General features: G+C 34.9%; 1 protein-coding gene across 2 annotated transcripts in view; it reads left to right on the top strand.

Annotated features, from left to right (window-relative positions):
* EYS (eyes shut homolog) overlaps positions 1–27373 on the top strand; it is a 320477-nt gene that overhangs the window by 206553 nt on the left and 86551 nt on the right. For both annotated transcript variants that reach the window (XM_052700892.1, XM_052700902.1), the window contains exons 9-10: positions 16532–16640; positions 20238–20458. In XM_052700892.1, coding sequence (XP_052556852.1) covers positions 16532–16640; positions 20238–20458 — 330 coding nt within the window. The remainder of the gene's footprint in view (positions 1–16531; positions 16641–20237; positions 20459–27373) is intronic.

Below are 27373 nucleotides of genomic sequence, written 5' to 3'. Positions count from 1 at the left end.
TCTTTTGTGCCTACTCAATCTCTTCTCATTACGTTCAGCAGTAACGACACAGAAATAGAATTCCCTTTACTCTCACAGCCTTTCCTGACAGCATAAGAGTAATAAAAGCATGAAAGTGAAAAGAAAATAATTAGCCACACAGTAGATTTACTGTAATAGATTCCCCACACAACTTACTCTGCTTATATAATGATATACAGCACATATTACATTTGAATCATCAGCAATATGCACCCAGCTGCTCCTATGAGAGGCACAGGTGTTAGGGTTTATGTTTCTCTTTCCTGACCAGACAATAGCTTTTTTGTTTCTTTGTTTATTGTTTGTTTGTTTGTTTTTCATTTAATTTGAAAAATAATCCAATTCCAATAGTTTTTTACTGAAAACAGCAGTAGGATTACCTGATCTAATCCTGCTCACAGTAACTTCCTACCCACGCTGCTCCTCTGGCTTACAAGTGAGAGGCAGATGCATAATAGAGAAAGCTTTCCAGGTTCATCATAACCAAAGCACTTTACTGAAAACAGACAAATTTTTAGCTCTTACAATTTAATTAGAACAGTGGGTATGTTCTTTAAAAGCACTTTAGATTTAGATTGATTGTTCTTAATTTCCAGTAACTTCATATAGGGAAGAGATACCTTAGTGAATGTTACTATCACCATCACAGAGCTTGATCTCATTATCTGGTTGTACTTGGCTTTCTTGGGCCATGATCTTGGGCAAGTCTTTTCATCTACCTCTGCTTTAGCTCTTTGTCTGTGATCCAAAATTCACAGAAATCTTGTTATAAAATTGTTAATAATCACAAAGTACTGAGCTGCATAGCCAAAGACTAAAATAATGTCAATAGGTAGTTGGTGTGTGATAGGTGTTTCCTAAAATACGCTGATGTTCAGTTCAAACGCATTTGAAAAGGGATCAACTTTGCTTGAACCTAATATTGTCCTTTAAAGCAAGGCTTTCGGTATTGTTCCTCCATTGTACCCTTGTAGCTGAATGGGATAAGTGGGAGGAAATTTGGACCACAGGGCTCAAAATTTGATGGTCAGCAGTGTGAGATGTAGCCAGCAGTCAGTGACTTGTGGCGTCTCTTAGTGCTCAAAATTGCAGCCAAAAGAAAAAATGAAGTAATGCATTAGGTCGTTCAGAGAGAGAAAAAAAAAAAAGTGCACTCCTATGAATGCCCTTCTGACAAGGAAATCATAGAATCATAGAATGGCCTGGGTTGAAAAGTACCACAATCTAGTTTCAACTCCTCTGCTATGTGCAGTGTTACCAGCCACTAAACCAGGCTGCCCAGAGCCACATCTTAATTTTACACCAACAATGGGCTTTGTTATTGAAAAAAAGTGTAAATAAGATAAATACATTTTATTCATTCTTGTGGGGAAAAAAAAAAAAAATCTGAGCCAACTGAAATTTTCTGGTGGGAATTCTGTGATTTCACATTATTAATAAAATAGTTACTTTGACTCTGATTTAACCTGTGTAAGATGCAAATCAGAGACAGCTTCATCTCAAACAAATTTTTGTCCGCTGTAGATTTTTACTGCGATAAATAGAAACTTTACACAGTGCCTGAGTTGTTACCTGGAGTATCTACATGATTGATAGCACTGAGCATCCCTGTGAAATGAAATATTTAATCTCAGCATTTTTCTTCTAGATAAATATTTTTTTGCATTTTCCATTTCAGCATGTACGGATTTGCATTCACAACATTTATTTGAAAAGTGAACATCAAAATATAGAAATTAAGCACCTCATATGCAAGGAAAACCAGATTGTACATACCCAGCAGTGGTAACTGTTGTGTTTACATTGCTTTGATTTCCTTAATGACATACATTCATAAATATAATCTTGTTAAAAGGCTACTGTCCAACACAAGATCTCATCTACCCATGAAGAAATGCAGCACACAAGATTGGCCTTTTCCATAAACATCTCATTGTTTCTATTTTTGTGATTTGATGAAAGTAATCCATCTTGTTTAAAAATTGAAAACTTAATAAAGGATGCCTTGTGAACACACATTTACCCATATGAGATAAATATTTACCATGTTTTTCTTTGCTGTTAATATTCATGAACTTGTTTATTTATTTTCTGAGTAACACTTTAGCTCAAATGTATGTTGCTAATCAAAGTGAGTGAACAAAAATAGGAGATGAGGCACTTGTAATACATCATAAAATGTACATCTGGTTATTTAAGCATTGTCTCTCTTGAACTATATCCAAATTATACTGTAATCTATATTTTATCTTTTTTATATTCAAATAAGGAGTAAACATTGTAATCAGGTAGTTTTGTGCACATTTAAGTGTAGTTTTAAAGAAAAATGCAGCTAAATTGTATATAAGCATATCACCATAAAGCAGTCTCTTTTATTTCTTTTAAAAAATATTCTCATTTGCTCATATTGGATGGCGTGATTTAGAAAACTGCAAGTACAAGGTATACATTAAAATATTTTGAGAATATTATTTTCTTTGACATGGTCCTTTTAAAGCCCATGCTTTTTCACACAGCATGCATACTGTCATAAGCAGGCAGCAACAAAATAGCTAATGACTCCGGTGCAGTTAAAGGTATGTGAACACCTTTTGTCCAATTTAGATGATAGCAATAAACTTAAATGTTCTATGCTATTCTTTGCTTACATACGCATTCTGGAAGTGCAGATCTGCTCCATTCTGTTCTTTGTTCAAATAAGTCAAGAAATGTTTTTTAAAAAATGCAAGCAACTGATTACAGTGCCTGGTAGTTAGACTTCACAAATCAATAATTCTTCAGTCTGGTAAGCATGTGTGCCATTTAACATTTCTGTCTTGTATTATTGACCTGAGGTGGGTTGCTCATGGTTTGTGAAATTAGATTTGTAATGTGCCTGGCACTTTTAGTAGCACTGTTACCTCTCATTTGTTATCTAAAATCAGAGTTACTCTTTACTTGTGTTGAAAAAAGCCTGAAGGAATTATGATGACAAGGACTTATCTTCTTTCTTACTAATGATGTCAAAACAAGAGAAGAATTGTAGGTAAGGATTGGAGACACAGAGATTACTCCTTTAAGTGTTCCTACAACTTACTGAGAGAGATAAATTATTCATTCCAAGTTTCTTGTAGGCCAGAAATAGTGTATTCCCTCTCTGCAGTACACACTGTTATACTTCTTGGCCTGTTTATGACAGTACATGAAGTAATGTTAATCACAAATAAAATGTTAGTGATAATTCTCATCACAGAGAGAACGTGTTTTATCAATAACACGTTTCAGTTAAACTAAAATAGTCATTTCCCGTGTTAAGCAGTGCAGTGGAGATCTCCATATTCTATTCTAAGAAGCTGTCCAGTCTCACATTCCTTTATCATTTTTTTCTGATTTTAATGTAATTCAACTAAATTAGGCATTCTAAGACCTTATGGTGTAGAACAGTTGAATGGAGAAGATAGGCGCTTCAGAAGCTTGTTCTGAATGATAACAGATTAGATTCTTTAGTTTTTTTCCTTTTGTCTGATTTGGCTACTGCTGAGAAACTGAAGAAGCAAATTTCTTGAATATCATCAGCAGAGCCTGAGAATAGGCTGTCTGAATCTCACTTTGAGAAGCAGGTGCTTAAAGTTTACCTAAGTTTGAATTAGAGCATTGTGAGGATATCTCTAAGAACTGAAGATTCAGGGTTTCAAAGGACTAGAAAAGATGAGCCTTAAAGACTCTGAAACCAAAACACTATTGAGATAATCTTCAATTTTTAAAAAAATAAATAAATACTTAAATGCATAGAACTGAAATATCAGCAGAAAGTCTCTTGATTGTGAGTACTGGTAAATACACCAGCCTTGAGTTCAAGGTTTACAGTTGTTGGCAACAGAAGGATTTTATTCTTAGCAGTCTCCCCTGTGTTATCAGTGCAGATATATAAATTGTTCTTTTCCTTGGCATTCAGGTTAAATAGTAGATTTCTCATTAACCATATTGCTTAACCTATTTTTCCTTTAGTTTTTTGCCAATTTAGATTGGGGTGTAGCAGTTCATTTTAAGCCATCAGGCTAAATAAAGGGAAAATAATTAGTGCTGCCTGATGGAAGTGATAAATGTTATTCATTATTGTATTTCTTCTGTCTGTAATAGGTAAGAAATAGAAGATTCTCAATTGGAGGTCATTGTAGTATTATATTGTTATCTGTACAACACTGTATTGAGCACCTTAATTCATGTGTCAGATGGCTTGCTAATTTTCATTCATAGGATCAGATCTAAGATTCACTTCCTAAGTGGAAGACTGTATCTTGAGATGTCTCACATAATCATTCATTCCTACATTCTAGTGCTAAACTTCTAACCCAAGCAGTATCACTATGCTGCTGGGAGTGAAAGTCCTCTTCAGGGGAGGGAAGAAAGACATAGCTGGTAGGATATTATCTAGCTTGTCTCTTTGTGAGTACCTTTTCATGCTTCTTTGAGGCATTTTGTTGGCTAGGTATAATGATAATTAAATATTCAACGTTTATTTGAGTTACTTTTTCATTGTTATTTTGAATGGAATTTCCTCCACTCAAAATATATTTTTCATATGTTTTTTATTCATTTCCTCTCTTACAAGTGCAATTTATGTATATATAGAAAATCTTACCACTGTAGGCAAATTTTTATTGCAGTCATTGTAAGTAAAACATTGGTTGTCAGAATTATATGTGGGCATGTATTTTCCTTTCACTTTCTGCCTATAGCTCTTTCACTTAGACTATTACTTTTATAAATACATAAACTGATTTCTTATTTTTCTTTATTTTTACTAGTGCTTTCATATGCATAAGATTCAACTGATTTAACAAAAATTGTTAAAACATGATCTCACATCAGCTATATAAGAATGTAGAAGGAAAGTAGTTTTTGAAATTTCAGGTTTTACAATGTGTTCTCTTTTATATTTTGCTAGACTTAGAAAATGTTCATTTGCTCACTGAGAAATAATAGAGGCTGATTCTTACACAGAGTTATAGTCTGCTTCTAATGATGTTAATATGAATCTTGTCAGTTTTTAAAATAGAAATGTGATCCAACACCCATTTTCAGTCTGATGAAAATCACTGCTACTACATTTGATACTGTAGATAAAGAGAACAATGTAGCTGCTAATGGAGTGATGTTTCTCTCTAGAAAAAAAGTTTTGTGACTCAATAAAGTCTTTTACTTTTATAAAGAGTATTATTGTAAAGTTAGCTTTACAATAGTAGTTCAGCTACTCAGTGCAATCATTTTTAGGTTTCAGTTTGTTCAGTGTTCAATAGAAGTCCCCAACTCACCCTTTTTCAATGTAACAATGTGTTCTTTCTTTTGATCACTACTCAAGCCTTTTCTAAATTAACAACTATGTCTAATTTGATTTCCTCAGGAGAAGCATATAGCTTGAGATAATAGATTGTTGTTATGGACCTTCTTTGCTATTTAGTTTACTTAAATGGTTTAATCTGCATTTTAAGGAAGAACTGGTTAAAATCTATTTGGTAATGATTCTTCATTTAAAGGGTTTCCCTCTTTTCTTTCAGTGAAGACTAGTTTTAATTTCCCTCATTTTCCACACTTTTTCTTAAGTGCTACATATGCTGGGATTACATAAAGAGAGTGGAGGAAGAAATAAACTTTTCTTTCTGCAGTTACATAGTATTAAAAAAAAATGCTTGAATGCAATTTGATGAATGAGGAAAACCAGAATAGAGGGTAAGAATGAGCTGAACAGAGAACTGAAAGCACTTCCCTAGGGGAATATTCATCTCTGGAGTTCCAAAGAGTAGAAGTATTTTCTTTTAGTATATAAGGTAGCCTTAATGTAAATCGAAACAGCCATGTAAATCAAAACAGCCAAAAAAATACACAAAGAAGCCTATTCTGATCCAATGGAGGTCAATGCATAAGCACAAGTGTAGTAAAAACTCTCCATCTTTGTAAGTAAAACCGGGTTGTCTTGACCTCAGAATCGAACATCTGGTATTCTTAAGAGTTGTTGCCTACTGATAGAATCAGCAATCTACTCTTGCAGTACTGTCATGAACATGAATAATGATGGCAATAACTGATGTAATGATTATGTGAATCACAATTAAATTTTGTTGCATCTTCAAAACCCTTTGTAAATATTAATGCTTATTTTTCCAGTATTGTTTTGCTAATCCTGTTCTTGCATGTGTGAAATGGAGATGTCACAGCATATCAGTCTTGTGTACTGATGTATTAAGCTTACTTCAGTGCAGTACCTATGAAATCACTGGAATTGCAAAGATGGGACTCAAAGCAGAATTTACACTTCCCTATTAGTAGTTTCCCATTTCTCTGTTATATGCCAGGTGATACATGCAGGAGAAAGAATCCCATTAGCCAGTCTTCTGAAGGATCATATACTTGACTCTTAGATTGACAGAGCTGGCACATGTGAGGAATAAAGAAAGCTAAATAGAATCTAGCACAAATAGGACCAGTTTCACCTAAAGTAGATGTGACCATTTTCAGCTAGTGATGTGCTTGTCCACAAACATGAATTGCTTTTTTTACATTCTGTGTAATATGTGAAAAACTGCATTCAGGCATTACATAAAGAAATTAAATCTCCTATGCAAGATAAACAACATTATACATGATAAAGTGTATTTATGTTCCAAATATTATCCAATTCCAAGTAGAATCTCTACTGCAGATGAAAAAAAATATGGTTTGAAGGTGGAAAAAAAAGGTTTTCCTTTCTGCCCTTGTATTCAGCAGTCTTTAAAAAGACTTTTTTTTTCTAAGGAAATAACATTAGAATTATGTCTAATAGAGATAATCTAGGCCTGTATAACCTCAGAGGCATTAACAATTGAGATTGCTTCTGTGAAAGACCTGATTGTTTGTCCAAGACCTGCTCTGTGCTTTCCTTACTTTGTAAATGGCCTAAATTACCTGAAAAACTGGAAATTATGTCAATTTTAAGCTTAGTTTTTACCAAATGAGAGACAGATATGTTAACATTCCTTCACTGAATAGTATTTAATTATTTCAGTAGAAATGTTACAATTACAGGGCTGCAGATCTTAGAATATCGTCTACTGAATACTAGTTTAGCAGGACATGCTTACTCCATATTCTGCCCTACCTATAAATTATGTACTTATGTCATATCTAACGGTTGTTTGTCTAACCTGTACTTATAAACTTCCAGTGAGGTAGTCTGTGCAATCTACTTCAGTATCCATCCTGAGAGATTTTTTTTCTCATGCCTGTCAAGGAGACAACAGATTATTTATTTCTTGTTTGTAATAACCCTCGATGTGCTTGGAGATTATCTTGTGCATATGATTTATCTTCTCTTCCTCAGCACTTTCAATTTTGCCTAAGTGATCTATGGTTAGTATTAGCAGTGTTAATTATCCACTGAAAGAATAACAAAGGAATGTATCTCAGATTTTATGAATCCTGAATTTAAACTTCTCTTTTAGGTCACTTTTTCAGGTGTTCATTGGCTCTTGATGCTTTCTTCTAATCTTGCCCTTCTAGCTCATGTGTTTCTCAATGTAATTTCAAAGCTGTTAACATGCCTTATGTATCAGCAACAGTAGAAATGAGAGAATGTAGATACCAAATATGTTGATGATCATAAGGGAGCAGAGAATCAGAGACTAGTGAAAACTGATAGACTGAGTGAAACTCCTGCTGATTGATAAAGTGGGCCATTAAAAATTATGACATTGTTCATTATTCTTATTCTGGAAGAAAGCAGAGCAATGTTTATGTGTCTGCTGTCTATCTACCTATTTATACATTCCATTATTATCTTTCTTTCTGACATTGTTGTCATGTTTTCAGCTTGTCTACTCTTAAAGATCTTCATTATGGAACTGTTTTCAGCTATTTTCAATAGTCAAAGGAACTTTTGAAATACTCAAAATACACAAAAATCACAAGACCATGACATACCACAATAAGCATTGTTCATAGTGTTAATAATAAATTAATTCTAGATTGTGTGAAGGGGCATGACAATAAGCCTGGAAAAACACCCCTAAAATCTACCTGGGAGGTGATGATTTAAGTCAAGTCAATTTTTGGTGAATCTAATTGTCTTCTAAATAGAAGAGTAGGATAAATATGTATTTTTTGCGCGTTTTCTTTTTTTAATACCCTACACGTACAACACACAGTACAAAAAAGTTTATGTCCAACAAAGTAATAGCAAAACTTCAGTGTCAGACAGGCTAATGTTTCTATACTAAAACTGGTTACCATAGGAGTGAGCATGAGTGTAGTAAATAGATTTGAAATTTATCAAGTTCACTTTGATAGCGTCTAAAATATATTCTCACAGCCTGCTAGCAGAGCAAAGCCAAGTCCTAAATAATGTTCTCTTCTGGATACCTCATTCCTTGTAGATTAATGTATGTGTGATAGGAGAAAGCTCAGCAATTTTAATGAGAGCCATGTAAGGATGCTCTTACTCTTCCTTGGTTAATCAGAGCTGAGGAAGAGCTGGCAATTTTTTCTCCCACATGTTAATGTAAGTCCATTGACATTCATTACACTTTATTAGAATTTGGCATGTTCTCAGAAAGCCCCAGCAAGTACTGTGATGGCTGTTTAAAAGTTGGAATTTTGACAAATGCCATATTCTAATATACAACAAATTATGTTAGCTGAAGGTCCACTAAGAAACAAAAGGCAAATAGTAACTTTTTAAGGTCAAACTCTGGACTTAATATCATCTTTATAGGAGAGCATATAGAATGTTGGAAGAAAGTTTTGATACAGTAACATATCATCAGTTTTATTAATACCAAAAGCTTTTCATTAAGAAAATTGAATATGTAAAGTCAAATGGGGAAGAGCTATAAGGTTATTCTGTTTCTGGTTGCTTTTTCCCTTTCAAAATGTAATTTTAAAGATGTTTTTTAAAAATCTATATGGAAAAAAAATCTATACGGAAAAATGAGTGGAAAAAGTGTATTTGGTGTAAAAACATGATACTAATGTGAAAATCATTCTGCTTCAATATAGCTTAAGAGTTCTAGTTTAAACATCACATATGAATTCTGGTTCAAACTTCCTCATATATTTTGAAGTGTTGACTAAAATGCTTGTGGCAGAAAATCATGTGATCTTTGGATAAAACAACCCTATCAATAAATCTGAAGAAAAATGCTAGTAAGAAACATAGCATTTAAAAGGAAATTAATGTTGAAAGTTAAGTCTAAGCCTTATATTTCCATAAAACTGTGTGTTTCTGTGATCAAACAGCAACTAGAGAGTTCTTTTTTTTTTTTTTTTTTTTTCTTTTTTTCATTAGTTACAGCCACAGTGAAGAAAGAGAAAATGAAGTGTTAGGAAGACTTTCAGAGTCAATTACAATGCAATTGGATGGATACTCAGTTTTCAGTCTTGCTTAGATGATCCTTTTTGAAACTGTTCTTTTTGTGGAAAACAATTAATAGTGTTTTGCAAAAATACAGTATGGAGCACTTAGTGCTCTGCCTTCCACCTAGATCTATTAGAAATTGTGGGGAAAAAAAAACTTGAAATATTTTTCCTTTTCTGCCGTGACCAATTGCAAAGACCTCTTTGTTTCTGCATCAAGGAGGACCCTGTAGGGATTCATTATGCAATGGAGGACACTATGCAGGACACTCTATGCAATGCAAACACACCAAGCAGTGTAAGACACATATAGATAGAAAAGCAGTATCATTTGTATCCTAGATACAGTACTCCTGTTAATGGCACGAATAAATCAGATCAATTGCTTTTAATCATGAGGCAGGCTAGGGCCCCAAAAATATTCACTTGTATTATTATGTCCATTTTTATGTATACTGTCCTTAAACATTTTCTCCTTTTCTGACGTTTCTCTACCTTCGTGTATTTTTCTAAGTAAACCGGGCAAGAAACAAGGGAATAATTTATGTACAAATTGTAGAACTTGTTTTTAAGCATTTCTAAGAGATGGGCTGTTTCCTACCATGCAAGAATATGGGGAATGTGTCAGCAGTAATAGAGAATGTAATGCTTGGTGTAATGCTGCCAAAATCTTTTAACAGCTTTACTACTCATAGTGAAGAATAGCTCTTGAATCCTACACAAATACCAAGTAAGAAAACACTGGAACCATCAGCAAAGCTTGTATTTTTTACCCCATCAGATGAGCCTTTTAAAAGCTTGGTTTTCTTTCCTCTTCTAAACCCAGACCTTTGACAAGTAACACATTCCAATAGTTGAGTGTGTCCCTTCCGCCTCCACCAATTTCTTTTTAAAAAAGAGCATCAGGAGATTACTAGTACTGCAAGACACTATTAGGGGTCAAAGTCATTTGGGTTTTTTTCCCACTTCTGTGCTTTTGTCTGCTCCCTTGCCTCGTCTCTCTCTCTCTCTCTCTTTCTCTGCTGCTGGTATGCTTTTACAGCCAGGTCACTTCATAACAACTTGAGAACCTGAAATTTGGTGTTGAATGGCTGGGGGTTGCAGTAGACATTTCATTGATTTCAAATAAAATGTCAGACGTAAAATACAGTGTTCATTTCTATAATTATTACTTCTTAGTGTTCTAACTGAAAGTGGTAAAAAATACTAAAATTTGACCTTGTTGAAATTGAAGAGGGTAAAGAAATTTGAACATTTGCATAGAAGCAGTATGCTGAAGATTATTTTTGTTTTTAATAACAAACAGATTTTTAAGGAAAAAAAAATAATAAATGCAACAGTTTTGGAAAGAAGTACCAAGAGGTTATTAAAACTGTAAGGCACAGTACACATTTTCACACTTGTGAATTGAATGTGCTCAGTCAAAAGTAAAATCACTGTTCTTGAAAAATATCCTGTATTGCTTGACAGCTGGTTAGATGTTCCCTTGACAACTGCTCTGGTTAATCAAGGGTGTAAATGAAGCTGCTGTTTCAATGTTTTGCAGGAGTAATTTTAGATTGTCTCTTTAATATCAACACTTTTTCAGTGAAGAGTTATATTTTTTTTTGTGGGGATTTTTTTTCCCAGTGATCGTTACTAATTTTGCTTAGTGTATGTCAGCTTGGACGAGAAAAATAGTAAATGATTCTAAATGTAATCTTCCAGTTATGGCATTATAAAGTTGGTAGTAGTATTGCTTTGTAATAATTTTTCAGAAGACCCAAAACTTTGTTGTTCTAGCAATGTAAGATATTCATTTGGAAAAACTCTTCCTATGACAGTTTAGCTTGCATAAAGTCAAAGATCAATTCTCTTTATATAGCCCCGTTTTTCTGTACCTACTGATCTCTGACCGTTTAATTTAGCTATGTATCTCCTTAGACTGTTGGAAATGTGGCTGCACTTACAGCACTATACAGAGAACATAATCACTATAAACTAAATTTTCCTAAGTTTGTTTACACGACCATAAATGCACCATTTTTAGATGACTACATTAGATAACCATAATGCATAGATGCAGTTAAAAGTATTCCAGAAGTTCCACTCTCTGGACCGATTCTCATCAATATTGTCAAATATGTAATCAGTTTAAGATTCTTTACTGTGTTTCCCTTGATATAAACTGGAAGCTGAAGTAATCATGCTATCAATTAGGGCTTAAGGTAGTCTTTCCGATGATTTGACCAGACATCAGTATGAATTTTGTGATCATACTTTCTGCTGTGCTCCTTTAGTGCCACCTGGTGACCAGCTTGAAGGAAAAAGAGAGTATGATCCTTGTGTAGTGAGGTAGCTGATGATCTGAGCTAAAACCTTCACTTGAGCAAGATTTTGCAGGTGACATTAGATTTAGAAGTGCTTCAGTCTTTGCTAGTTCAAAAAGATTTATTTTAATACCATTTCCAACCTAAATTAATTCTATTCTTACTATGCACACAATGTGTACAAATAGGTACAAATGTTATATAAACATTGCACTTTGTTAGAAATTCAGTGTCCATTCATGTTATTCATCAAGATGTAGCTAGAAATGGCATTAATCAGTGTATAACTTCTGCCTTTCATCTATTGAAGTCAGTGAGACTTTTGTAAAGAAATAGCCCCTGAATTAAATCCTTTGTTAATTCCTGTTCTTAACGAGAGATTACATAAAATCCGCAGAAGCTATGAAAAATCATGTTATTTTAAGTCAAGTGCAGAAAAGAAGGCTGAACCTCTTCTTATTTCAAGTCTGTTGAATAAAGATACCTTAGCATTAACAGGAACATTAGCATTAACAAGAAAAGGTTGAGCTCCACATGGCTCCAGACTTAGATTGCTATGAGAAATACTCTATATATCATTCCCATACATCCTCCTTGAAAAGCCATTTCCTATACCTGTTCCCCACACACATAGTTCACTTTTGCTATATGAAACCTTTTTCTATCATTACAAGTGTGATGTGCATGAATCAGACCAATTTTGGTGCCTGACAAAATAATCCTGCAATAGGAATCATATTGCATTCTATTCTGTCACTATCTCTAGAGGTAAAAATACTCTGGCTTTGAATGCAACTGAAAAGCGAGGCAGATGGACTGAAATGCCTTCAGCATCTAAACAAGTGAAAAAGCACGAGTGAACTACAGATTCTTCAAAAGTAAAGATGTCAGTGATTAGCCATTTTCATCTCAGGTGTTCTTAATGTGAATTCAGCATTTCATTATAGGAGGTTAATTAGAAAAATAAGGAAAAAATGTCAAGGGAATAAATCATCATTTCAGTTTTATCTTTTCTAACGTGAATAATGGATTTTATTTTTATACCAGATGTGTGTAATAATACAGCTGCATTTCTCCAGTTGCAAGATAAGGACAGAATTAATCTTGGATTATAAGAGAAATTTTATCAAGTTGTATGGCTAGCTCAAGAGGCATTTTATGTCTGGTCATTTCTCCTGCAGAACATTTAACGTGAATTCTTCACCTCTTTTTTTTTTTTTTTCTTTAACTAGAATAATTATGTCTTACATATGGCCATATTTTAGCATTTTATAATTTCAAATGCTGCAGTAAAGATAGAGACAGCATTTCTGTTTTAATTGCCATTTTTCACTATTTTCATAACTTTCTCAGCAGGCTGTCTTTTGGGCTTAAATTTTCCATGCTCTGTCTCTTTTCAAAAGCTATTCTAAGCATATTTGAGTAATCTAGCAAACTCAAACAGTTCTAATTTTGTGGTAATGTAAGCATGAAAAATATTCATTTTTCTCACATTTCAAATGTTTTCCATTTCTGTGACATAAAGCAGATAGAAATTTCATGTATTATTTGCCTGGAAGTTCTTGCAGAGAAAGGAACAACCGCCAAAGGAAGTAGTGGCAACATTCCTAACGTGTACTCCAAAATACAGGACAATGGATTGCTGCTTGTAGCCTGTGGTTTATTTTCACAGCTCAGTCACTAATCTGCTGGCTGACATCAAACTAATCGGTTCTTTTCTTTGAGCTTTCATTGCCACATCTAAAAAAAAAAGAAAGTAAAAAGCTTTATGTCCTCAGTGAAGTGGAGACCTGACGTTCAAAATCACTGTGTAATAGCAGATGCTTTCAGGTATTGTTTTTGCCTTTGTAATTTATTATTTCTTCTTTTTCTGACATGTTTCTTGAAAGGCACAAGTAAGCCTGAATAAGGATGACTATCTTAGCATGTTAACATTTATGTGAATTTAAGATACCTGTGATTATCTACATAAAGAACATTTTAGCACTGAATAATCTATAAAGATTATTTTAACTATACTTATTTGTATTTTTTTACTTTTTTTTCAGTTGCAAAGAATCAAAACAAAAGAAATCATGTACTCAAATCAGTGGGAATATGTGAATACCAGACATTCACAGTGACAATTTGCAGTGCTCAGTTCAGCTTACTAGGCTAATTGCTTGAAGAGGATCAAAGTGACATAGGCCACAGTGTTCTTTTTTTTTCCCATCAGACAAACATTTTAGTTTATGAACATGATTACACCACTTAAGCCTTTATTCTCTGTAGGCTGGACTATTATAAAATGTGATCTGTAAGACCAGACTTTGAATTGATTTAGATGCAGACTTTAGACAATTTCTTGAAAAGCAGGCATGAGGCAGAGGCAAAGGGAATGCATTGCCATGAGCGTATTTGGTCTGTGCTTAAAAATCTGCTTTGACTGGTAAGTATCAAGAAAAGGTTACAAGTTTGTTTTCCCCACAAGAATGGTAAATGAGCTAAAATATTTTATAAGAGAAATTATCTCTATACACTGTGACTTACCAGGAGAATCCCCAGCAACAGAAATATTAATGGGAACAAGAAATGAAATCCAAGATACTTTTAATATATCAAGAACTGGCTGGAAATCAGGGTAGATAGCAGTACTTTCTTCAAAATTGTCCTTATCCTGAGTATTTAAAAAAAAACGATCACTAGAGAACTTGTCAATATGCCCATTGCTTATTGAGGAGAATCTTCTGTTTATTAAACTCACATTTTGTAAAGAAATTGTGAGAATTAGCTGATGTTCAGAACATCAGACATTGCTTCTGAGTCCGTATGTTCAACATGAAAATGTTATGATAACTTTGTATTACATAAGAAGTAACTTAACTTAAAATATACTTATAAGGTATACTTATTGAAATACACGTGGTAATTTTTAAATCTAAAGTTAAAGAAAAATGTGAATATTTTTCAAACTCATTTGAATAGTCTAGGAGTCTGGGTCACATCTGAATATGTGAGAATGCCTCTCAAATGTTGCAGTATTCTAAACAGTTCTAAAAGCAATAATGCTCCTAATTGAAAAGGAGAAAAAGTTCTGCCTACTTAGAAAAATGAAATAACACGATACGTATCAACTCCATGCATCATAGTGCAGTGAAGAGTCAGTGAGTTAGCGTTGTCTGAAGTAACTCTGGAACCAGAGCAATATAGCCATTGGAAAGGTAGAATTTATTAATAAAGATGCATTACTTGCTGATATAGACATATTACCTATGTGGCTTGTGTTAGAAAATGCACTGTTTTTAGCTACTCACTCAGATGTCACTACAGTCAAGTATTAATAATGTGCCCACATTCATTAAGGACCTAATACTATATGTTTATGTTAACACAATGTTCCCAGTAACTTCAGAGCTGAAAATTGAGACTCTAGATGCTAATTTGCAGATAGGATGATAGAATAGTAAAACTGTAGGCACAAGTAGAAGAGCAAAACTGAAGGCAGAACATGGGATAAATCAGCAGCCAAATGGGTGGTGATTTGTGAAAACGTCAGCATTCAAGAGCGTTGTAGGTTTTGATGTGGTTCATCCATGTGTAAATTTACTCATTTATTTGGGTAAATTTATTTTATCTTAGTGCGGAGGTATGCCATTTTAGGAATGTTACAGTGTTCAGGACAGAATGGCCTTTAAAATACATTTACTCTTTCATGTGTTTGCAGCCTGACATGGCAGTTCATTTGCACCAACACAAAACAGTTTATTACATTCCTGCCATTGTCCTTGCCCGGCTAAAATCATGGGATATTTGGCAGTCAAACTAAATATATATATATTTCAGAATCTATAAAATTTGTTATGAAAATATAACATTTTTCTTGCTAAGGACATTAGTCATGGAACCTAATTATGTGGATATGATTGATAAGAGTTTGATGTCATGTTGTGCATGTAGTCAGTAAACCCTATCATGCTTCCCAAAAGGAGGCCCATCACATTTTCTTTTCAAGTACTTGAAAATTCAAACTGAGTGTATAAGTGGGAAGCACCTCTGCAGGATTATCAAAGTTTGGTTTTAAAGAACCTATCAACTAATATTCTGCTATTCTGCCATTGCTTCGCTAATATTCATCCAAATTTCCTTTTGAAATATTAAAAATATATATTTGAAAAAGACATATTAGAAAATCATCTTGCTGGATTTAATTTTTATTACAATATTTCATCATATCTCATCATAGAAAGAACCTAAAGAGTCCTCAGAGTCTGACTGAATGTTCTCTTGTGGTTACTTTAAAAATTTCTTTAACATTATATGCTTTATTTGTGAAGCTCAGTAACAGAGTTTATATTAAGAGCATGTTTCTCAAGTAGCGATAACGATATCTCTGTGTAATCTTGCTACTCAGATCTACACAGCCTTTCATTTCTTACTCCATGTCTGTTTCCCCTGTAGGGCAGGAAAAGGAAATTTCCACCTAGGGAGTTCAGCATCTTTCAGCATCAACGATACTTGTCCAACAGCCCTCTATATTAGGGAGAGCAGGTCAGCTACAGTTAGCACTTAAAATTTATCAGTGCCCATTTACACATGTCTTCTTTGTCTCTGTGTACATTTCAAACAGTGGAGTCAGGAGCAGTAGGAAAGCAAATAGAAGACATTAAAAGAAGAAAGTTACATCTTTTTTTCTCCTCAGTAATTCGTGTAAGCATGAAACTAGAGTTGTTATTATCCATAAATTGTCATCTATCATGAGGTAGAAACATCTTTTTCACCTTGCCTTTGCTGTCTGAGGTTTGAATACTCCTCTGTCAGTAGCATAAACAGTAATGAGATCTTCTGTTTCCTTCTAGCTATATGTTGCCTGTTAGCAATCCTGAAGGTTACTGCATGATTGAAATGGCTGCAGACAGAAACCCTCCTGTACAACACAGACTCCATCTCTCATATCAGGCATCTCAGGTGAGTCTAAAAAGCATCAAAAAAATAGCTGCTTGCTTTGAAAACACAGATATCATTATATTTTCTTTAATATGTCATTTCACAGAAAGCATCCACAATATTTCCAATGATTTCTTCAGCTTATCTGACTCTGAAACATCTATTTCAGCTGCTTAATGTCTATGAAAAGGATGCTGATACTGCAAGAGAAAAAATAAAGTATCTGCAGTGTCAGTGAATTAAGCCATGGTGTTGTTAGGAACAATTCAGACACAGTTCAGCAGTAACTGGTTATTTTTTGTTTGCGATCTCTGTTGTCTTGTGGTGGGCAATTATGAATCATCACTGACTTAACTTGATGCCAGAACTTTAGGACTTCCCTTCTGAGCAGTATTGTAAATATGATTGTCTCCATTTTCAAACCAGCCACTCTAAATCTGCCATAGGCCAGCTTTCCCATATCATGGTTTTTTTTGTTTTGCTTTGTCTCCATTTTGTCACCTTTCTTTTCTCTGTGTTCTAGTATCAGAAGATTATGTTATGTTCTAAGTCATTTTGAACTTGAGAATTTGAACTGTGATTGAGCTTTCACATTATAAGTTTGTTTGCTAGGATACAGGACAATTAATTGTAGATAGACTAATTATTATGTGTATTGTACGGTATGTGCTGTCAGTAATAGAATTTCTTCTCTTCCCAGTCAGTGTCTGGGTGCTCAGTCTGATAGAACTGAGTTAGATATCATTATTACCCAAATTATTTCTGTTCATATCTTCCAGATGACCAGCCTGATGTTCTGAAGGGGAATGTTGTTTGTCTCCCCCTTTATGTCTGCAGCCTATATCTCTGGCAGAATATGTATCTAACACTGTTTGCAACTTCTGTGTAGAGAATCTGTTGAAATGACCCATCAGTGCACGGTCATGTAAAGAAGCAAGCACTACCTCACTAAAAGAAAGACTTACAGGCAGCTGCTACCTTTGATACCATGCCCCAAGATGATACAGCAGAATCTTTCTGCCCCAATCAAGAAATTTATCTCGTTTGTTAGTAAGTTCAGAACTCTTTTCTTTTTGTGTGAGCCCACAGTTGTTTCAGTTCATATGGATTTTGGAAGTGGATGTTCTGGTCCTCCGCACTTAGCACATTTCAATTCATATTTGCAGAGCAGTCGTGGACCAAAACAACTTAATTCCCTCAGGAAAAAGCAGTGCAGAAGATGTTCTCTCTGGGTGCACTTAATATACTATACCACTAAGAGGTATTTCATGGGACCAAACACACTTAATTAACATAAATTCTTACATGGTATATAGGATGAATGTTGGATCTTCATGAAAAATGGTTATGCTTTACATGTCTGTTTCCAATCTTTTGAGAAGCATACAAGCAATGAAAGAAAAATATTATTTCTAAGGGTACTAAGGAATTTTTTCCCCTTAATGACTGACAGTTGGTTCTCTTTACCACTCAGGCTCCAAATGAAGAAAAGCCATTTACTAATTAGCGTTAGAAAAGTTAAGCATAATCACAAAATCATAGAATAGCTCAGGTTAGAAGGGACATAAAAGATCATCTAGTTCTAACCTCCCTGCTACGCACCAGCTCAGACTTCCCCAGGCCCAATCCAACCTGGTCTTGAATGCCTCCAGGGATGGAGCATCCACAGATTCTCTGGGCAGCCTATTCCTGTGCCTCACTGCCTTCTGAATAAAAAACGTCCTTCTTAAGTCTAACCTAATTCTCACCTATTTTAGTTTAAAACCATTTCCAAGTCTCTTATCATTATCATGAAAGTATTAGGAATGTTAACGTAATGTTACCATAATATTATCTTAGGGCTATTAGGTTATTAACAAGATTTACAGAAATTCTTCCTGTGTGCTTCCTGAAAATAGATTCTGGTTTTGTCCATTTAACTCAGAACAGGACCTTTACAGAAAGAAATGTGTATTATGGTGTACTAGTGTGAGTTTGAACATCTAACATATTACGATAAAAATCATCGATGTGAGAAACTGAGCAGAGCCAAGTGAAGTTATTCTGTGGTTCACTGGATCTGCCCCCAGGTCAATGCTTTTGTAAAATAAGTCCAGTAATAAAAGATTATGTTGCAAGAGTAGTGTTTGGTACATCTTTTTTTTTTTTTTTTTTTTTTTTTTTTTTTTAGACACTTTACATTCCAGTCCAGTGCCTTGCTTAATTCTTATAGCAGGTTCACAAACTGAGAGAAAATGTCTGTCTGAAAATGCTACTTACAAATTTTGTCCAAATCTGTGCTGGTTTATATCTATGTTTGACAAGGGAGAAAGTCAAGTGATATGAAATGAATTTGACAAGTGCTGAGCTGATGTCTTCGAATTCCTTCCACATGAAAAATTTGATTTAATTTTATCCATGCTCTAAGAGATGTAGGGTTGGGGTTTTTTTCTTATTTTCTTTCTAAATGAAAGGCATTGTAAATGGAGACATTTGTGGTCATTGTATCTCCAAATTTCACTTTAGATTGTCAGCAACATAGCTCAAGCAGTGATAAAAGCCATTCGAGAACAGCAAAACACACTCATATCGATATGTGAAATGTAGATAAATTGATATGGTACTTTCCTCCTTCTGCTCCTAAATCTTACAGTTGGTGTATGGATATTATAGAAGAGGACTCCTTAACTATAATTTATCTCCTTGTGTAAATGATCGCCTCACTTTACAAACCCTATGATATATCTGTTTTTCTGGTGACTTATTCATAGTTGACTGCCTGTCACTCTGTTTCTGGATTGGTTGTATTATACATGTAAATGCATCACAGAATGATATAGTTATTATATTATGGTCTTTTCAATTCTAGACAGACATCTGGCAAAAGAACTTAGTCATGTTGAAACCCAGTGTCAGAGCCCGTGAAAGTCAAGCACCAGCCTTATAAGTGGCATTTTCCATGCGTAATTAGTCACTTAAGAGAACTTTTGTAAGTGATGTATAAGGATTTATCTCCTAGATCAGGTAGCCCAAGAACACTGATATGACTGGGTCAGTCCCAATATAAACTAGTTGTGGGTATTTCTTCGACATCTTTATCAAGGATGCTCTAGGCATTTGTGACTCAAGAATTTACTAAAACTTTCCCTTTTCTCCTGGTCTTCATTATTGTGGTCTGATGTATATCTTGTCACTCATTCAAGAAATGTAAAATCTTGATTATATAACTCCTTTATCTTGGTTTCCTGTAGGTTCCAGATCATTAAGAAAATCTTTATGTATAGTGTACATTTTCTTCTATGTTCCTGTGCCAGCTCTTAAACGAGACTGTAAAACTCATGGTTATACAATGATGGAAACATAAAGAAAAGCTTATTGTGTTCATGTTCATTGTGGATAAGACTGGAAATTGTAATTTGTTTTTCATGGAATGTTACTACACAGTTTTACATAAAAGTCTATTTACATCATGTAAAATGAAAAAAAAAAAAAAATTAAAAAATCCTTCAAGCCAATGACATAGTTTTTGGCCATCTTTAATTAATGACTATTTCCATTATTTCTTGTTATTAATGCTCCATTATTTTATAGCAACATCACAAACTACATTCTTTTCTGATGTTTCTCTTATTTCTGCAGATCACCTTTGGACCAACCTTTCTTGGGAATGTTCCTGTTCACAAAGAGGTTCCTGAATGTGCTGGGCACATACATGGCTATAGAGGATGCATTAGGGATTTTCAAGTAAACAACAAAGAATTTTTCATCATAGATGATGCTCTTGGAGGGAAGAATGTTGAGAACTGTAATGTTCCAATATGTGATTACCATCCATGTCGCAATGGTGGAACCTGCATTAGGTAAGAGTTAGCATTTTGTCATCTCTTTGTAGCTGGCAGGTTCATCCTTAGTAGAAATTATTATACTTTTCTGTGTAATAAGCAATAACTTAACTCCTGTCCTGATAATGTTAAATAGGAAATGTTACATCTTCATGCCTAACCAAAGAAATTTTACAACTTCTTTGCTTACGTTAAGACAGATATAAAATGTAATTACACTGTACATGGTGCATGTGTAGTGAGTTGCTGATAGAATTCCTTCAGGATCAGCTAGTTCCCCGGCCTAGCAACCAGTTCAGACTCTTTTTATAGGTAAGACAAGATCACATAACACCTTCTTCTTCTGTCTGACAACTCTATATCTTGCCAGACCTGTACCCACACCCGTATTCAAGGTGTTCTATGTAGACAAGTTGCGTGTCTTTGTGACCATGCTATGAAAACACCAACAAGCAAGTCATCACCTTCAGCAACCGTGAATAGTATTCTCAAAGAAGATAGGAAAGTTAGACTGCATCATGATTAACCTCTAGGTCCCTAGTGGTGTCCTTGAACCCCTAAGTGAGGGTCAGAGAAGCAAAATCCCTCTACAAGCAGAGCAGTGCTAGCAGGGCAAGTCCAAGAGTCAGAATTGAGTCAGAGCAATCCCAGATATGTGTAGAGACTGGGAGAAGAATTCATTACGAGCAGCCCTGTGGAAAAGGACTTGGAGGTCTGGTGGGTAGAAAGCTGGACATGAGTCACCAGTGTGCACTTGCAGCCCAGAAGACTAACAGTATCTCTGGCTACATCAAGAGAGGAATAGCCAACAGAGAGAAGGAGGTGATTGTCTCTCTCTGCTCTGCCATTTTAAGGCCCCATCTGGAGTACTGTACCCAGGACTGGAGTCCGTACCTCAATAAATATGTGGAGCTGTTGGAAGGGGTCTAGACGAGGGTTGAGGCACCTCTTATTAAGAAAGGTTGTTTGCTTGGGACATGCTCTAGCTGTAGCAAAACCAATTATCTCTTGAGATTTGGAAGTCCCATTTGGATACATTACTAGCTAGGGATCTTCAGAGAAGTAATCCCTACATTCCAAAGTCCTGATGCTTCATTTTGCTCACAGTGTGTGCAATGCAACTCCATCACTGTATACTGTGTAATGAACTAAGAGAAAAACAAATTGCTTCTGCTTCTCTGAGAAGTGATGAAATTTATGCGTGTGTCACATCTACAAGTCTCACTCTTGACGAGTCATGTACTTATAAACCCCTTTGGGGTATGCTTCACTTTTTTCTTTACTGATCTTGTTTTCCACAGCTTTCATCATGCTGAAAAAGTGTGGAAAAGCAATAACTTGCATACCTTCTGATCAGCCTTGGGAGATCTGGCTCCAGAACATCTTTAATCTGATGAGCAATCCACAAAGCTTGTTCTTCTGAATCTGTTGTCTTAAAAAATAAATTGAGTGTTTCAGTGGATGAAGCATCTTCTAAAAGGAATGGTGTGCTATATACTCTTCCTTCCAAGCAATTGCTGCTAATACTATTTAGTAATCTATTTAGTAATCATACACAGTTTACAAATTCTAGCTAGAAGACAGATCCAATTTTAAAGCAATAGTACTTACCACCTTCTTTCTTCAGTGCTTTGGTTACAAACATTCTTTGATAACTCTTGCAGCTGAAAGGTATTAGCCTCTCCCTTAGTTCCACAGTAGTTTATTAGTTGCTTTATCCTAGCAACTATTTGATAAACTAGTATTCAGATTTAGAGGAATCCTGTTGTAATTACAGCATGTCATGTGTGGAGTAGGAGAACTGAAAAACCAGAAGTAAACATTTTGTGTATAGTTTCTAGTGTTCAAGTAGTATGTGTGGACTATAATACAGCATGGTTATCTTCAGATGTATGACTGCTGCCAACAAGAGCCCTAAATAATATATGGTGCTAGAATGTACAGGGCAAGGTTTTGATAGTGGGTGGGGCTACAAGAAATGCCTCCAGTTATAAGAGTCTAGAAACTATCTAGATAAGGGTAGGCTTTAGCTGGCTCCCAAAAAGGACCTACAGCTTCTAGAGCTAAGCCATGAGCAAGAGAGAAAGCTTGAGAGAGCACAAAAGAAACTGGGAGAACTAAGTGAGAAAATGGGAGAGAAACAGCACGGCAGACAATAGGGTCAGTGCAGAAGGAAGGCAGGAAGTGCTCCAGGTGCAGAGCAGAAGTTCTCTGCAGCCAGGAAAGGCCCATGGTGGAGCAGGCTGTCCCCATGGGGATCTTTACTGGAACAGTACGGTCCCGAAGGATGAGTACTGTGGTATGGATCCACACTGGAGAAGTGCTTGGAGAGTTGCAGCCTTTGGGAAGTCCAGCTTGGGAAGAACTGCATCCTGTGGGAAGAATCTCACATGTAGTAGGGGGCAGAGTGACCATGGAGGAGTGGCAGAAACAATGCAGTACGAGCTGACTGCAGCCTCTGTTCTCCTCTCCCTTCACTGCTCAGGGGAGGAGGTAGAGGAGAGTAAATGGGAGGGAAGGTGTTTTTAGTTTGCTTTTGGTTCTTGCTGATGTAGTCTGTTACCAGTAGGCAATAAATTACATTAATCTCCCTTATGCTGAGTCTGTTTTTCCAGTGATGGTAAGTGCTGACTGATCTCTCTGTCTTATTCTCAGCTTATGAGCCTTTTTTTCCCACATATTTGTGTTTACACAATATGTGCTGTTTACAGGGAGGAATGAGATAGCAATGTGGTTGAGCTAAGCTGACTATCATTGTTAAACCACCATCTCAACAGTACTAAAAACATTCCCATCTCCACCATTAATTGTATTCATTTACCTACTTACTTCTGAGAAGAAAAAAAAAAAAAAGAAAAAAAAACCTTAATTGTAGTTAAATCTTTTTTCAGATCAGAAAACAATCTGACAACTCTTATAAAGCTGGTTTAAGATATTGCCAGTTGTTTCACTTAGCTGTTTAATGGCAAAAAAAAGCCATTTTTCATTGCATGTTATTCTTTGTGAATTTGGCAACTAATTGGGGCTTTTGCTTCTGAAAGGCCAAGTGTTATATAATGAATAACTCAGACATGTTTTATAATGAGGAATGAAGCTTGCTGTACATAGACAGGTGTGTTTCATAAGAAACATCTTTTACCCTCATTCTTAAATGAAAGTTACTTGCCTGACAAGGATTAGACAGACCAATGAGTTGGAATGGCCAACCACGGCAATGATGGGTCACACAGTCACCATTTTGCCACAGTATAAAACTGTGTGTACGAAAAAAGCCATTCTGTTTCAAATTGCACTGTATCAGTTTTAGTCAAATCTAAATTTCTGATTCTTTACATAACAGTTATTTTGTTAGTTTTTTAAAAGAAAGTATTTTCTTACCTTTGTAAATACCCTATGGCTTGTAGAGGCACTTTTGCAAGTTTACTAGCTCTTTTACAGCATTTTCTATCTGTGCTCAAGTAGAATGCCAGAGACTGGTTAATTTCAGAGGGGAAAAAATGACAACTATTCAGTAAATGTAGTGTCATACAGTTCTGTGAGTGATTCTGTGAATTCAGTGTTCACTGGATTTTAAGTATGAATTTGGAGGGCGATTAACCTTGGAAGTGCTAAACATTCTGTGTTGCCCCCTCTTCATGTGAGCCAGATGTTGCAAACCAAGACTAGTGTTAATTAAAAAGTCACATCTGTGTGTGGGAAATAAATTCATAAAATTAGCAGTGATTTGACAATTGTGAGCCACTACTCTTGTGGCAGTTGATTAATGCATTTGTTTTAAATTGTATAAAGAAAATGTAGACATAGACAAGTTGTTTTTTGTAGCGAAGAGTACAATCTCAGAGTTAATTGCTCCCACAAACAATCATGTTTCCAGTGTCTCAAACTATTCTCATAGCGATTACTCTTACTGTTTTTGTTCTCCTTGTATTGGTGCAGCAGATGGGTCCATTAATGTTAATCAATTAACTCAGACTGAAAAATCAAACTCAATTAGCAATAAATTTCAATAGAGAGACAGTTGTCTTCAGATTCCAACCACAAGGAATGCCATGTGCATCAAATATGCAAGGAAGTCAAATTTTCAGTTTTGGTACCTGGCAGCATAATAAATATCTTTGTAGAAGTTTAGGTATTTCACTTGGAAAGTAGCTTTTCTACCATGAACTGTAAAAGTAATATTTTAAATTATATTTTAGAAACTGTTTTCTGCACACTGGAGGACCATGCATTTCTTTGTAAGACTTAGAACTGATTCATCAAATTATAAATTAAATCCTAAACATCTCCCAGAGTTCATCTGAAAAGGTTGTAAATGTCTTTTTAAAAAGTGGAAAATGAGTTCTAGATTAGCTTTGTGGAAAGCAAAAGAAAATGTTATAGTGGAACTTGATATGTGATAAAATTCCATGTATTGCAGCTGTTTAAAGGAGAAGGTAAAGTGATTGAACAAGTGCCATGGCTCCTTGTTTGTATATATCCTCAGTCATTATGACTGTGACTGTTTTTTATAAAAACAACTTAACTGAAGACCATGGAGACTAAAATGTAATTTTGCTTTTTTTTCTTCTTGTTTTCTATATAAAAGAGTAGTCATGGTGAATCTTTCCCATATCATGCACTAGAAATGATTCTTGTGCCTGCTTGTGCTCATGTATCAGAAATACACATCAAGTCAGATTTTAGCTGAAGGAATTCATCGAGGGTAGTCTTTTATTTCCTTATAAGCACATTTCTCACATTTTTAGCACACAGCTAGAGTTTGCTTCTGGTTCACATAATCTGGTTTGTGTTGTTTGAATTAAAGATGAAGTTGTCACATAAGAAAGTTCCCATTTCAAAACAGAAACCATTGAAACACCTTCCAGTAATGCTAGTAGTGGTGCAGGCTAACTTTTGAGAATTCCTAAAGGATTTTCTATCGCAGCTTTATATGTAGAGCAAGAAAGGAATCAGATATTTGGGAATGGCAGGACTGATCACACTTACACTGATCTCTTATTGGTCTGTTTAATGAACTACGAGAGTCAGACAAGAGCATTATCCAGAACTTCTAGTTTTGTTGTGTTTATTTTACAAATCTGAATCCTACTTACTTATTATTAGGCTCCATATTCAGTCCAAAACTGTTTTAAGTTCTTCAGTGTTCAGCTCTTTCACAAAGATCAACCAATGAAAGGGATTAATTTTTATTTTAGTAGATTTGAAAAGGAAATAGGTTTCTAGAGAAGAGTTGAGAATTCTGCTCCTGGACTCAGATACCTTGTTCAGTTCTGCCTCAAACATTTTTAGAATTTGCACCATATGTACTTAAATAAAATGATTTGTACAGAGATACCCTGCTTCCTGCTTCTTTCTGAAAGACTGTGTTTTTGTTAATTCTGTCAATACTAAAGATGCTCACACATTAACAACTCCAGAAACAGATGGTATCACTATTTTCATTCATGTTTCTACATACTGATATTTAGAAAGGCTAGTTTGGGAGACTGAACATGTTGAATTCTGTACTCTTCATAAGACTACATAGCTAAATTAGCTGGAGTTCAGTGCATATGAATGAGATTCACATTTGGTAATCTCTTGTTTTTTTCTAACATTTGTATCAAATCAGACCTTGGTGAAGAAAATATTAAGCTTATTTTCAAATTGTTTTATTTTTCTAGCAGAGAGATTGTTCATCTTACCAGGTTCCACATGATGTTAGGAATAAGTAATGACACACTTAGAACATCTTTCACGTTACTTTCGAGAGGTATGAGAGAAAATGCCATTGTGCTTCTCAAAATTGATCAAAATAGCATTGGACATAAGCTTGTTACATCATATTTTTATAGGAAAGTCAAAGTAGCAATCAAACCAGAAAATTTTATCTTCAATTTCACTGATAGTACATATTAATATATATTGCTGGACGTACTACAGCCTGACTGCTGTTCTTTATAGCGAAGCAAAAGTTCTATTTAAATTCATTAAAAATATGCAGCTTTTTTACCAGTGATTAAAATGTGGCTCAGTTTCAGAATTTGTTGGCTTAATAATTTTGCTTTTTTTTATAGAACTGTTGCTGAAATAACAAATTCTGGCTGTTGAGTCATAGCATTTAAATCCAAATCAAAGCAAACTTTCGAAAAACAGATTATCAAAGAGTAAACCTTTCTGTGTTTTTAATACTGTCAGTGAACTGGTGGGTCTATTAAAAATGTCTGTGGAAAAATCAATTTTTTTCTGTTCTCGGATCTGCAGATTTAGTATTCAATTAGTGTGAAAAGTAACTTGCTGAAAACAGAGCATGCAGGAAAAGCAAGTATCCAAGTGTAAATAGGACTTTAAATTCCTGACTGTTTAGATAATGTGCAAGCTGTGCACAGAATTTGTTAAATGTGATGTTTATACATCATCTTAGTTCAGTTGTGCTTAAATCAGAGAAGCTGCCACGGCTAAAATTTTAGTGTGGGTATTGAAATACTAGCAAGTGCCATTTTAATACCACTCATTCTAGAATGATTTGATTCAATTCCCAGAAATACTATGCAATATCATTTTCAAGAATTACAGCACAACCAAATCAGAATTTGTGATGGCATTGCATCCAGAAAAGAGATTGTATTTGATATAGCTTTAAAACAAAAGATATCAGGAAGCTGAATTGAATGCTATCCTTTTTCAAGGCCACTGTGATGTTTAAATGTACACAGAAATACTCAAAAAAACATTCATACGCATTTGTCCCACTAGAGAAGTAGTGCATACATTCCTGTAAGAATTTCACCACCTTAGAAATCCTGACAAATAGTGTAGGTGGGGATGTTTGCTGTATGTTGTATCACATGTAACAGGTGTGTGAAAAGTGATAAATGTGCCATATTCTTTTTACTAATTATTAAAATTCCACAGAGATAATGCTTTCATTGAAATGTATATGTTCTTAGTCAG

The sequence above is a fragment of the Tympanuchus pallidicinctus genome, unplaced genomic scaffold (genome assembly GCF_026119805.1).
Source record: "Tympanuchus pallidicinctus isolate F22 unplaced genomic scaffold, pur_lepc_1.0 scaffold1, whole genome shotgun sequence".
In the NCBI taxonomy this organism is placed as follows: Eukaryota; Metazoa; Chordata; class Aves; order Galliformes; family Phasianidae; genus Tympanuchus; species Tympanuchus pallidicinctus.
The sequence above is the reverse complement of the archived record's forward strand: the minus strand, read 5'-3'. Positions and strand labels throughout refer to the sequence as shown.